At 60.3% G+C, this 13,839-nt stretch overlaps 1 protein-coding gene across 1 annotated transcript; it reads right to left on the reverse strand.

Annotated features, from left to right (window-relative positions):
• Positions 1-231: 231 nt before the first annotated feature.
• Positions 232-4,291, reverse strand: HAMP (hepcidin antimicrobial peptide). Its single transcript, XM_059837667.1, has 3 exons — positions 4,184-4,291; positions 2,534-2,596; positions 232-389 (listed from the first exon to the last, which is right to left on the reverse strand). The coding sequence occupies exons 1-3, from the start codon at positions 4,289-4,291 to the stop codon at positions 288-290; spliced, it is 273 nt and encodes a 90-aa protein (XP_059693650.1). The 3' UTR covers positions 232-287.
• Between the last annotated feature and the right edge of the window lie 9,548 nt (positions 4,292-13,839).

Genomic DNA, 13,839 nt, shown 5'->3' on the forward strand with positions numbered 1-13,839 from the left:
TGTATCTCAGGTGTATCTCAGGTGTGCCCAGGTGTGTCCAGGTGTGCCCAGGTGCGCCCAGGTGACTCTCAGGTGAGCCCAGGTGTGCCCAGGTGTGCCCAGGTGCGCCCAGGTGTATCTCAGGTGTATCTCAGGTGTATCTCAGCTGTGCCCAGGTGTGTCCAGGTGCGCCCAGGTGAGCCCAGGTGTATCTCAGGTGTATCCCAGCTGTGCCCAGGTGTCTCTCAGGTGTCTCTCAGGTGTCTCTCAGGTGTATCTCAGCCGTGCCCAGGTGCGCCCAGGTGCGCTCAGGTGCGGCAGCAGAAGCCGCAGCCGGGGTTGTTGCAGCAGGCGCAGCAGAAGGAGCAGAGCGGGAAGTGGGGGCTGTGCCGGCGGCCGCGCCAGGTGCGCTGCAGGTGAGGGGGAGGGGCCTCAGCCGGGGCCCCCCAGGTGTGGCTCACCTGGGGGACCCCCGAACTCCAGGTGTGGCTCACCTGGGGACCCCAAATTCCAGGTGTGGAACCCCAAATTCCAGGTGTGGAACCCCAAATTCCAGGTGTGGGCTCACCTGGGGACCCCAAATTCCAGGTGTGGGACCCCAAGTTCCAGGTGAGGGCACACCTGGGAACCCCAAATTCCAGGTGTGGAACCCCAAATTTCAGGTGTGGCTCACCTGGGGACCCCAAGTTCCAGGTGTGGGCTCACCTGGGAACCCCAAATTCCAGGTGTGGGCTCACCTGGGGACCCCAAATTCCAGGTGTGGCACACCTGGGGAACCCAAATTCCAGGTGGGGTTACCTGGGGACCCCAAATTCCAGGTGTGGCTCACCTGGGGAACCCCCGAATTCCAGGTGTGGGCTCACCTGAGGACCCCAAATTCCAGGTGGGGCTCACCTGGGGACCCCAAATTCCAGGTGTGGCTCACCTGGAGACCCCAAATTCCAGGTGTGGAACCCCAAGTTCCAGGTGTGGGCTCACCTGGGGACCCCAAATTCCAGGTGTGGGCTCACCTGGGGACCCCAAATTCCAGGTGGGGTCACCTGGGGACCCCAAATTCCAGGTGTGGGCTCACCTGGGGACCCCAAATTCCAGGTGTGGAACCCCAAATTCCAGGTGTGGCTCACCTGGGGACCCCAAATTCCAGGTGTGGCTCACCTGGGGACCCCAAATTCCAGGTGAGGCTCACCTGGACCCCCCCCAGGGCCAGGTGTGGAACCCCAAGTTCCAGGTGTGGGCTCACCTGGGGACCCCAAATTCCAGGTGTGGGCTCACCTGGGGACCCCAAATTCCAGGTGAGGAACCCCAAATTCCAGGTGTGGCTCACCTGGGGACCCCAAATTCCAGGTGTGGGCTCACCTGGGGACCCCAAATTCCAGGTGTGGCACACCTGGGGACCCCAAATTCCAGGTGGGCTCACCTGGGGACCCCAAATTCCAGGTGTGACTCACCTGGGGACCCCAAATTCCAGGTGAGGAACCCCAAATTCCAGGTGTGGCTCACCTGGGGACCCCAAATTCCAGGTGTGGGCTCACCTGGGGACCCCAAATTCCAGGTGTGGCTCACCTGGGGACCCCAAATTCCAGGTGTGGCTCACCTGGACCCCCCCAAGTTCCAGGTGTGGAACCCCAAGTTCCAGGTGTGGGCTCACCTGGGGACCCCAAATTCCAGGTGTGGGCTCACCTGGGGACCCCAAATTCCAGGTGAGGAACCCCAAATTCCAGGTGTGGCTCACCTGGGGACCCCAAATTCCAGGTGTGGGCTCACCTGGGGACCCCAAATTCCAGGTGTGGCACACCTGGGGACCCCAAATTCCAGGTGGGCTCACCTGGGGACCCCAAATTCCAGGTGTGACTCACCTGGGGACCCCAAATTCCAGGTGAGGAACCCCAAATTCCAGGTGTGGCACACCTGGGGAACCCCCGAATTCCAGGTGTGGAACCCCAAATTCCAGGTGTGGGCTCACCTGGGGACCCCAAATTCCAGGTGTGACTCACCTGGGGACCCCAAATTCCAGGTGAGGAACCCCAAATTCCAGGTGTGGCACACCTGGGGAACCCCCGAATTCCAGGTGTGGAACCCCAAATTCCAGGTGTGGGCTCACCTGGGGACCCCAAGTTCCAGGTGTGGCTCACCTGGGGACCCCAAATTCCAGGTGTGGCTCACCTGGGGTCCCCAAATTCCAGGTGTGGGCTCACCTGGGGAACCCCCGAACTCCAGGTGAGGCACACCTGGACCCCCCCAAGTTCCAGGTGTGGAACCCCAAATTCCAGATGTGGCACACCTGGAGACCCCAAGTTCCAGGTGTGGCTCACCTGGGGACCCCAAATTCCAGGTGTGGGCTCACCTGGGAACCCCAAGTTCCAGGTGAGGTTACCTGAGGACCCCAAGTTCCAGGTGTGGCTCACCTGGGAACCCCAAATTCCAGGTGTGGCTCACCTGGGGACCCCAAATTCCAGGTGCGGGCTCACCTGGGGACCCCAAATTCCAGGTGAGGCTCACCTGGACACCTCCCACCCCCCCAAATTGCAGGTGAGGTCCCCCAGGTGTGACTCACCTGCCCATCCCCCATCGGGGCCGGCGCTCTCGGCTCCAGCGGCGACTCCGGGGCTACCTGGGGCTGGGGGGAGGGGACAGGTGAGGGTGGGAGCGCACCTGGGAGCCCCAAAATCACCTGGGGAACCCCAAACTCACCTGGGGGACCCCAAACTCACCTGGGAACCCCAAACTCACCTGGGAGCCCCAAAATCACCTGGGGGAGCCCCAAAATCACCTGGGGGACCCCAAACTCACCTGGGAGAGCCCAAACTCACCTGGGGAACCCCAAACTCACCTGGGGAACCCCAAAATCACCTGGGGAACCCCAAACTCACCTGGGAACCCCAAACTCACCTGGGGGAACCCCAAACTCACCTGGGGAGCCCAAACTCACCTGGGGGAGCCCCAAACTCACCTGGGAACCCCAAACTCACCTGGGGGAGCCCAAACTCACCTGGGGAACCCCAAACTCACCTGGGGGAACCCCAAACTCACCTGGGGAACCCAAACTCACCTGGGGAACCCCAAACTCACCTGGGGGAGCCCCAAACTCACCTGGGGGAACCCCAAACTCACCTGGGGAGCCCAAACTCACCTGGGGGAGCCCCAAACTCACCTGGGGAACCCCAAACTCACCTGGGAGAGCCCAAACTCACCTGGGGGAGCCCCAAACTCACCTGGGGGAGCCCAAACTCACCTGGGGAACCCCAAACTCACCTGGGGAACCCCAAACTCACCTGGGAGCCCCAAACTCACCTGGGGGAGCCCAAACTCACCTGGGACACCTCAGAACACACCTGTCCCAGGTGTGAAGCCCCCCCCAGTCCAGCTGTGACCCCCCCCCGAATCCAGCTGTGCCTCACCTGTCCCAGCTGTGTCCCTCCCACCCCAGCTGTGCCTCACCTGTCCCAGGTGTGTCCCCCCCCAATCCAGCTGTGCCTCACCTGTCCCAGGTGTGTTCCCCTCAAATCCAGCTGTGCCCAGCTGTGCCTCACCTGTCCCAGGTGTGTGCCCCCCCCCAATCCAGCTGTGCCTCACCTGTCTCACCTGTCTCACCTGTCCCAGGTGTGTCCCCCCCACCCCAGCTGTTCCCAGCTGTGCCTCACCTGCCCCAGGTGTGTCCCCCCCAATCCAGCTGTGCCTCACCTGTCCCAGGTGTGTCCCCCCCAAATCCAGCTGTGCCTCACCTGTCCCAGGTGTGTCCCCCCCCCAATCCAGCTGTGCCCAGCTGTGCCTCACCTGTCCCAGGTGTGTCCCCCCCCAATCCAGCTGTGCCCAGCTGTGCCTCACCTGTCCCAGGTGTGTCCCCCCCCCACCCCAGCTGTGCCTCACCTGCCCCAGGTGTGTCCCCCCCAAATCCAGCTGTGTCTCACCTGTCCCAGGTGTGTCCCCCCACCCCAGCTGTGCCCAGCTGTGTCTCACCTGTCTCACCTGTCCCAGATGTGTCCCCCCCCCCACCCCAGCTGTGCCTCACCTGTCCCAGATGTGTCCCCCCCAAATCCAGCTGTGCCTCACCTGCCCCAGGTGTGCCCCCCCCCCAAATCCAGCTGTGTCTCACCTGTCTCAGGTGTGTCCCTCCACACTCCAGCTGTGCCCAGCTGTGTCTCACCTGTCTCACCTGTCTCACCTGCCCCAGGTGTGTCCCCCCCCAAATCCAGCTGTGCCTCACCTGTCCCAGGTGTGCCAGGTGCGCGGCCCCGCCCCCCGCGGGGCTCAGCAGCAGCAGCAGCAGCAGCAGCGCCAGGTGGGGGAGGGGCAGCACCTGCAGCGGCCTCATCGCGTCCGTGGGGGGGGGGAGCGGCCCCTCCGCACCTTTAATCCCCCCAGGCCACGCCCACACACCTGGCCACGCCCACCTGGCCACGCCTCCGTCATTGGTCACGCCCCCAGGCCACGCCCATTTCCCGCTTTGGGTGGGAAAAAGCCAAATTTGGGGGGGGGGGGGGTGGGGCGGGTGGGGCTGGGGGGGCTCGGGTGTGACCCAGGTGACACCAGGTGTGTCCAGGTGTGTCCAGGGGGGTTCAGGTGTGTCCAGGTGTCCCCCAGGTGTCCCCAGGTGTCCCCCAGGTGTCTTTCAGGTGTCACCAGGTGTGTCCAGGGGGGTTCAGGTGTCCCCAGGTGTCCTCAGGTGTCTCCAGGTTTCCCCCAGGTGTCCCCCAGGTGTGTCCAGGTGTCTCTCAGGTGTGTCCAGGGGGGCTCGGGTGTCCCCAGGTGTCCCCCAGGTGTGTCCAGGGGGGTTCAGGTGTCCCCAGGTGTCCCCAGGTGTGTCCAGGAGGGTTCAGGTGTCCCCCAGGTGTTTGAGGGTCCCCCAGGTGTCCCCAGGTGTCACCAGGTGTGTCCAGGGGGGTCACTCAGGTGTCCCCAGGTGTGTCCAGGTGTGTCCAGGGGGGTTCAGGTGTGACCCAGGTGTCCCCAGGTGTCCCCAGGTGTGTCCAGGGGGGCTCGGGTGTCCCCAGGTGTTTGGGGGTCCCCCAGGTGTGTCCAGGTGTCCCCCAGGTGTGTCCAGGGGGGCTCAGGTGTGACTCAGGTGTCCCCAGGTGTCCCCAGGTGTGTCCAGGTGTCCCCCAGGTGTGTCCAGGGGAGTTCAGGTGTCCCCAGGTGTCCTCAGGTGTGTCCAGGTTTCCCCCAGGTGTCCCCAGGTGTGTCCAGGTGTGTCCCAGGTGTCCCCAGGTGACACCTGGTGTGTCCAGGGGGGTTCAGGTGCCCCCAGGTGTCCCCAGGTTTCCCCCAGGTGTCCCCAGGTGTGTCCAGGTGTCCTCAGATGTCACCAGGTGTGTGCAGGGGGGTTCAGGTGTCCCCAGGTGTGCCCAGGTGTCTCCAGGTGTGTCCAGGGGGGCTCAGGTGTCCCCAGGTGTCCCCCAGGTGTGTCCAGGTGTCTCTCAGGTGTTCCCAGGTGTCCCCAGGTGTGTGCAGGGGGGTTCAGGTGTCCCCAGGTGTTTGAGGGTCCCCCAGGTGTCCCCCAGGTGTCTCCAGGTGTGTGCAGGGGGGTCACTCAGGTGTCCCCAGGTGTGTCCAGGGGGGCTCAGGTGTCCCCAGGTGTCCCCCAGGTGTGACCCAGGTGTCCCCAGGTGTGTCCCGGTGTCACTCAGGTGTCCCCAGGTGTGTCCAGGGGGGTTCAGGTGTCCCCAGGTGACACCAGGTGTGTCCAGGGGGGCTCAGGTGTGACCCAGGTGACACCAGGTGCGTCCAGGGGGGTTCAGGTGTGTCCAGGTGTCCCCAGGTTTCCCCCAGGTGTCCCCAGGGGTGTCCAGGTGTCCTCAGATGTCACCAGGTGTGTCCAGGTGTCTCTCAGGTGTCCCCAGGTGTCCCCAGGTGTGTGCAGGGGGGTTCAGATGTCCCCAGGTGTTTGAGGGTCCCCCAGGTGCCCCCCAGGTGTGTCCAGGTGTCTCTCAGGTGTCCCCAGGTGTGTCCAGGGGGGCTCGGGTGTGTCCCAGGTGTCCCCAGGTGCGTCCAGGTGTCCCCCAGATGTGTGCAGGGGGGTTCAGGTGTCCCCAGGTGTCCCCCAGGGTGTCCAGGTGTGCCCAGGTGTCCCCAGGTGTGCCCAGGTGTCCCCAGGTGTGCCCAGGTGTGCCCTCCTGAGGTCACCCCAGTCCAGCACAGGGACACTGGGGACACCTGGGGACACCTGGGGGACATTGGGGGGGTTGGGGACACCTGGGGGACACCTGGGGACACCTGGGGACACCTGGGGACACCTAGGGGACATTGGGGGGGTTGGGGACATTGGGAAAAATGGGAGAAATTGGGAAAAAATGGGATTGGGGACATTGGGGACACCTGGGGACACCTGGGGGACAGGAGGACATTGGGGACGGGGGGGGACATTGGGGACACCCCGGGGGGGACAGGGGGACAGAATGGACAGGGGGACATTGGGGACATTGGGGGGGTTGGGGACACCTGGGGGACACCTGGGGGACAAATGGGAGGAAAAAGGGAAAAATGGGACTGGGGACATTGGGGACATTGGGGGGGGGGTTGGGGACATTGGGGACATTGAGGGGACACTGAGGGGACATTGGGGGGTTGGGGACACTGGGGGGGGTTGGGGACATTGGGGGGACACCCTGGGGACATTGGGGACATTGGGAAAAAATGGGAGAAATTGGGGAAAAATGGGATTGGGGACATTGAGGACACTGGGGACACCCTGGGGACATTGAGGGGACATTGGGGAGGTTGGGGACATTGGGGACACCCTGGGGACACTTTTGGGACACCCTGGGGACATTGGGGACATTGGGAAAAATGGGAGAAATTGGGAAAAAATGGGATTGGGGACATTGGGGACACTTTTGGGGACACCTTTGGGACATTGAGGGGACATTGGGGAGGTTGGGGACATTGGGGACACCCTGGGGACACTTTTGGGACATTGGGGACATTGGGGACATCGGGAAAAAATGGGAGAAATTGGGGAAAAATGGGATTGGGGACATTGAGGGGACACTGAGGGGACATTGGGGGGTTGGGGACATTGGGGGGACACCCAGGGGACATTGGGGACATTGGGAGGGTTGGGGACATTGGGAAAAAATGGGAGAAATTGGGGGAAAATGGGATTGGGGACATTGGGGACATTTGGGGACACTTTGGGGACATTGGGGACACCCTGGGGACGTTGGGGACATCGGGGACATTGAAGGGATTTGGGGACATTGGGGACATTGGGGACACTGGGGGGGGGCAGGGGGGACATCGAGGGGACATCGGGGACAGGGAGGGGACATCGCTGGGGGGGGGGGGGGAGGTGACACCGGGGGGGACACGGGGACAGCCCTGGGGGGGTGGCTGTGTCCCCAGGGGGGTGACAATGTCCCCAGGGGTGTGGCAGTGTCCCCAAAGGGGGGTGGCAGTGTCCCCAAGGGGGTGGCAGTGTCCCCAGGGGGGTGACAATGTCCCCAGGGGGGTGGCAGTGTCCCCGGGGGGGTGGCAATGTCCCCAAGGGGGGTGACAGTGTCCCCAGGGGGGTGACAATGTCCCCAGGGGGGTGGCAGTGTCCCCAGGGGGGTGGCAGTGTCCCCAGGGGGGTGACAATGTCCCCAAGGGGGTGGCAGTGTCCCCAGGGGGGTGACAATGTCCCCAGGGGGGTGGCAGTGTCCCCGGGGGGGTGACAATGTCCCCAGAGGGGTGGCAGTGTCCCCGGGGGGGTGACAATGTCCCCAAGGGGGTGGCAGTGTCCCCAGGGGGGTGGCAGTGTCCCCAGGGGGGGTGGCAGTGTCCCCAGAGGGGTGACAATGTCCCCAAGGGGGTGGCAGTGTCCCCAGAGGGGTGACAATGTCCCCAGGGGGGTGGCAGTGTCCCCAGAGGGGTGACAATGTCCCTAAGGGGGTGGCAATGTCCCCGGGGGGGTGACAATGTCCCCAGGGGGGTGACAATGTCCCCAGGGGGGTGACAATGTCCCCGGGGGGGTGGCAGTGTCCCCAGAGGGGTGACAATGTCCCCAAGGGGGGGTGGCAGTGTCCCCAGAGGGGTGGCAATGTCCCCAGGGGGGTGACAATGTCCCCAGAGGGGTGGCAGTGTCCCCAGGGGGGTGACAATGTCCCTAAGGGGGTGGCAGTGTCCCCAGGGGGGTGGCAGTGTCCCCAGGGGGGTGACAGTGTCCCCAAGGGGGTGGCAGTGTCCCCAGGGGGGTGACAATGTCCCCAGAGGGGTGGCAGTGTCCCCGGGGGGTGACAATGTCCCCAGGGGGGTGGCAGTGTCCCCAGGGGTGTGACAGTGTCCCCAGGGGGGTGACAATGTCCCCAGAGGGGTGACAATGTCCCCAGGGGGGTGGCAGTGTCCCCAAGGGGGGTGACAATGTCCCCAGGGGGGTGGCAGTGTCCCCAGGGGGGTGGCAGTGTCCCCAGGGGGGTGACAATGTCCCCAAGGGGGTGACAATGTCCCCAGGGGGGTGGCAGTGTCCCCGGGGGGGTGACAATGTCCCCAAGGGGGTGGCAATGTCCCCGGGGGGGTGACAATGTCCCCAGAGGGGTGGCAGTGTCCCCGGGGGGGTGACAATGTCCCCAGAGGGGTGGCAGTGTCCCCAGGGGGGGTGGCAGTGTCCCCAGGGGGGTGGCAGTGTCCCCAAGGGGGTGGCAGTGTCCCCAGGGGGGGTGGCAGTGTCCCCAAGGGAGTGACAGTGTCCCCAAGGGGGGTGACAATGTCCCCGGGGGGGTGGCAGTGTCCCCAGAGGGGTGGCAGTGTCCCCAGGGGGTGACAGTGTCCCTAGGGGGGTGACAATGTCCCCAGGGGGGTGACAGTGTCCCCAGGGGGGTGACAGTGTCCCTAGGGGGGTGACAATGTCCCCAGGGGGGTGACAGTGTCCCCAGGGGGTGGCAGTGTCCCCAGGGGGGTGACAGTGTCCCCAAGGGGGTGGCAGTGTCCCCAGGGGGGTGACAATGTCCCCGGGGGGGTGGCAGTGTCCCCAGAGGGGTGGCAGTGTCCCCAAGGGGGTGACAATGTCCCCAGAGGGGTGACAGTGTCCCCAGGGGGGTGACAGTGTCCCCAGGGGGGTGACAGTGTCCCCGGGGGGGGTGGCAGTGTCCCCAGAGGGGTGGCAGTGTCCCCAAGGGGGTGACAATGTCCCCAGAGGGGTGACAATGTCCCCAGGGGGGTGGCAATGTCCCCATGGGGGTGACAGTGTCCCCAGAGGGGTGACAATGTCCCCAGGGGGGTGACAGTGTCCCCAAGGGGGGTGGCAGTGTCCCCAAGGGGGGTGACAGTGTCCCCTGGGGGGTGGCAGTGTCCCCGTGGGGGTGACAGTGTCCCCAGGGGGGTGGCAATGTCCCCAGGGGGGTGGCAGTGTCCCCAGGGGGGTGGCAATGTCCCCAGGGGGGTGGCAGTGTCCCCAGGGGGGTGGCAGTGTCCCCAGGGGTGTGGCAGTGTCCCCAAGGGGGTGACAATGTCCCCAGGGGGGTGGCAGTGTCCCCAGGGGGGTGGCAGTGTCCCCAGGGGTGTGGCAGTGTCCCCGGGGGGGTGACAATGTCCCCAAGGGGGTGGCAGTGTCCCCAAGGGGGTGGCAGTGTCCCCAGAGGGGTGACAGTGTCCCCGGGGGGGTGACAATGTCCCCAGAGGGGTGACAATGTCCCCAGGGGGGTGACAATGTCCCCAAGGGGGTGGCAGTGTCCCCAAGGGGGTGACAATGTCCTCGGGGGGGTGACAGTGTCCCTAGGGGGGTGGCAGTGTCCCCAGGGGGGTGACAGTGTCCCCAAGGGGGTGACAGTGTCCCCAGGGGGTTGACAGTGTCCCCAAGGGGGTGGCAGTGTCCCCAGGGGGGTGACAATGTCCCCAGGGGGGGTGACAGTGTCCCCAGAGGGGTGACAATGTCCCCAGAGGGGTGGCAGTGTCCCCAGGGGGGGTGACAATGTCCCCGGGAGGGTGACAGTGTCCCCAGGGGGGTGGCAGTGTCCCCAGGGGGGTGACAATGTCCCCAGGAGGGTGGCAATGTCCCCAGGGGCGGTGACAGTGTCCCCAGGGGGGTGGCAGTGTCCCCAGGGGGGTGGCAGTGTCCCCAGGGGGGTGACAATGTCCCCGGGGGGGGTGGGGGTGGCAGTGGCGCCGCTCTGTCGCCTCTGACGGTGACATCGGGAGGGGACAGCGGGGACATGGCGGGGGGGGGGGGACGCGTTGGCCTTGGGGACATCGGGGACAACGAGGGGACATCGGGAAGGGGGACAGGGTGACAACGAGGGGACACCGGGGACATCAGGGACACCGGGAGGGGACACTGGGGGGGACACGGTGGCCTTGGGGACATCGGGGACACTGGGGGGGACACGGTGGCCTTGGGGACATCGGGGACGCGGCGGTGGCCTCGGGGGCGGTGGCACCGGGGGACAGCGACAGCGGCGGTGGCGCCGCGAGGTGGCCTTGGGGTGGCGCCGGCGGGGACAGCGAGGGGACAGCGGTGGTGGCACTGCTGGGGACAGCGAGGGGACAGCGAGGGGACAGCGGTGGTGGCACTGAGGTGGCACTGATGATGGCACTGATGTGACACTGATGGTGGCACTGATGGTGGCAGCGGCGGGGACAGTCAGGGGACAGCGGTGGTGGCACTGAGGCGACACTGATGGTGGCACCGACGTGACAGGGATGTGACAGGGATGGTGGCACTGATGGTGGCACCAATGGTGGCACTGATGTGACACCGATGGTGGCAGCGGTGGGGACAGCGGTGTGGCACCGGTGGTGGCACTGATGGTGGCACCGATGGTGACAATGATGGTGACATTGATGTGACACCGACGTGACAGCGATGGTGACAGGGATGTGACACTGATGGTGGCACCGATGTGACAGCGATGGTGGCACCGATGGTGGCATTCATGTGACAGGGATGGTGACATTGATGTGGCAGGGATGGTGGCACCGGTGGTGGCACTGATGTGACACTGATGTGACACCGATGGTGGCAGCGGCGGGGACAGCGGTGTGGCACCGGTGGTGACACTGATGGTGACATTGATGTGACACCGCTGTGACAGCGATGGTGACAGGGATGTGACACTGATGGTGGCACTGATGGTGATGGAGACAGGGAGGGGACAGAGAGACACAGGGACAGGGACAGAGGGACACATTTGGGGACACGGATGGGGACAGGGACAGACGGACAGGGACAGAGGGACAGGGGACAGCAGTGGGGACAGCGGGGGGGGGTGGCACTGTCCCCAGGGAGGGGGTGACAATGACAAGGGGGGGGTGGCACTGTCCCCTGTCCCCTGTCTCCAAGGGGGGGTGGCACTGTCCCCAAGGGGGGGTGACAATGACACTGGGGGGTGGCACTGTTCCCTGTCCCCTGTCCCCAAGGGGGGTGACAATGACAAGGAGGGGGTGGCACTGTCCCCAAGGGGTGGTGGCACTGTCCCTGTCCCTGTGGCTGTCCCCAAGGGGGGGTGACAATGACAAGGGGGGTGGTGGCACTGTCCTTAAGGTGGTGGCACTGTCCCCTGTCCCTGTCCCCAAGGGGGGGTGGCACTGTCCCTGTCCCTGTCCCTGTCCCCAAGGGGGGGTGGCACTGTCCCCCAGGGTGGTGGCACTGTCCCCAAGGGGGTGGTGGCACTGTCCTTAAGGTGGTGGCACTGTCCCCTGTCCCTGTCCCTGTCCCTGTCCCCAAGGGGGGGGTGGCAGCAGTGGCGCCGCTCTGTCGCCTCTGACGGTGACAATTGCGACACTTCGGCCCGCGCCCCTCCCCCACCCAAACCGACCCAAAATTCCCCAAATTTGGGGGTTTTTTTCCCCAAAAAATTCCCCAAATTTTGAGGGTTTTTTCCCCCAAAAACCCCAAAAAATCCCAAAATTTTGAAGTTTTTTTTTCCCCCAAATTTTGAGGTTTTTTTTCCTTTTTTTAAAATTTATTTTTCCCCCAAAAAACCCCAAAAATTCCCAAAATTTTGAGGTTTTTTTTTCCCCCAAAAAATTCCCCAAATTTTGACGGTTTTTTTTTCCCCAAATTCCCCAAATTTTGGGGTTTTTTTCTTTTTTTTTTTCCTTTTTTTTTTCCCCCCACCTCAACCACCCCAAAATTTTGGGAATTTTGGTTTTTTTTTTCCTTTTTTTTTAAATTTTTTTTTCCCTCCCCAAACACCCCCAAAATTCCCCAAATTTTGAGGTTTTTTTTTCCCCCAAAAACCCCAAAAATTCCCCAAATTTTGTTGGTTTTTTTTTTTCCCCACAGAAAACCCAAAAATTCCCAAAATTTTGAAGTTTTCTTTCCCCAAAAATTCCCAAAATTTTGGGGCTTTTTTCCTTTTTTTTAAAATTTATTTTTCCTCCCCAAACACCCCAAAAATTCCCAAAATTTTGAGGTTTTTTTTCCCCAAAAACCCCAAAAATTCCCCAAATTTTGAAGATTTTTTCCCCTAAAATTCCCCAAATTTTGGTTTTTTCCCCTTTTTTTAAAAAATTTATTTTTCCCTCCTCAAACACCCCCAAATTCCCCAAATTTTGAGGGTTTTTTTTTTCCCCAAAAACCCCAAAAATCCCCAAAATTTTGGTTTTTTTTTTCCCACAGAAAACCCAAAAATACCCAAAATTTTGGGGTTGTTTTCCTCTTTTTTTAAAATTTATTTTCCCCCCAAAAACCCAAAAATTCCCAAAATTTTGAGAGTTTTTTTTCCCCCAAAAACCCCAAAAATTCCCAAAATTTTGGGTTTTTTTCCTTTTTTTTTAAATTTATTTTTCCCTCCCCAAAAACCCCAAAATTCCCCAAATTTTGAGGCTTTTTTCCTTTTTTTTAAATTTATTTTTTCCCCAAAAAAAACCCAAAAATTCCAAAAATTTGAGGTTTTTTTCCCCCCAAAATTCCCCAAATTTTGGGTTTATTTTTCCTTTTTTTAAAATTTATTTTTCCCTCCCCAAACACCCCAAAATTCCCCAAATTTTGAGGGTTTTTTTCTCCTTTTTCTTTCTTTATTTTTTCTTTTGTTTTATTTTTGGTTTTTTTCCCTCCCCAAACCCCCCAAAATTCCCAAATTCTTTTTTTTCCTTTTCCCCCCTTTTTTTCTTTTTTTTTTTGTTTTTTTCAGATTTTTTCCCCCACCCCAAACCCCCCAAAAATCCCCAAATTTTTTTTCTCTTTTTTTTCCTTTTTTTTGGGTATTTTTTCCAAATTTTCTCCCCCTCCCCCACCCCAAAATCCCCCCAAATTCCCCAAATTCTTTTTTTTTCCCCTTTTTTTTTTGTTTTTTCAGATTTTTTCCCCCACCCCAAACCCCCCAAAATTCCCCCAATTTTTTTTTTCTTTTTTTTTCTTTTTTTTTCCAAATTTTTTCCCCCTCTCCCACCCCAAACCCCCCAAAATCCCCAAATTTTTTTTCCCCTTTTTTTTTGTTTTTTTTTGGTTTTTTTCAGATTTTTTCCCCCACCCCAAACCCCCCAAATTTTTTTTTTCTTTTTTTTTTTCGTTTTTTTTTCTCCTTTTTTTTGGTTTTTTTTTCCAAATTTTCTCCCCCTCCCCCACCCCAAACCCCCCAAAATTCCCCAAATTCTTTTTTTCCTTTTTTTTCCTTTTTTTTGGTTTTTTTTTTGTATTTTTTTCACATTTTCCCCCTCCCCCACCCCAAACCCCCCAAAATTCCCCAAAATTTTTTTTCCTTTTTTTCCTTTTTTTTTGTTTTTTTTTCAGATTTTCCCCCCCTCCCCCACCCCAAACCCCCCAAAATTCCCCAAATTCTTTTTTTCCCTTTTTTTGGGTTTTTTTTCCAGATTTTTTCCCCCTCCCCCCACCCCAAACCCCCCAAAATCCCCAAATTATTTTTTTTCCTTTTTTTTCCTTTTTTTTTTGGTTTTTTTTTTGGTTTTTTTCCAGATTTTCCCCTCCCCCACCCCGCCCCTCCCCCACCC

The sequence above is a fragment of the Haemorhous mexicanus genome, unplaced genomic scaffold (assembly GCF_027477595.1).
Source record: "Haemorhous mexicanus isolate bHaeMex1 unplaced genomic scaffold, bHaeMex1.pri scaffold_208_ctg1, whole genome shotgun sequence".
In the NCBI taxonomy this organism is placed as follows: domain Eukaryota; kingdom Metazoa; phylum Chordata; class Aves; order Passeriformes; family Fringillidae; genus Haemorhous; species Haemorhous mexicanus.

Coding starts and splice junctions, on each gene's coding strand:
- HAMP (XM_059837667.1), bottom strand. CDS start 4,291: ATGAGGCCGCTGCAGGTGCTGCCCCTCCCCCACCTGGCGCTGCTGCTG. Junction 2,597..4,183: donor ACCTGGCACACCTGGGACAG/GTGAGGCACAGC, acceptor CCCTCCCCCCAG/CCCCAGGTAGCCCCGGAGTC. Junction 390..2,533: donor CCCCGATGGGGGATGGGCAG/GTGAGTCACACC, acceptor CCTCACCTGCAG/CGCACCTGGCGCGGCCGCCG.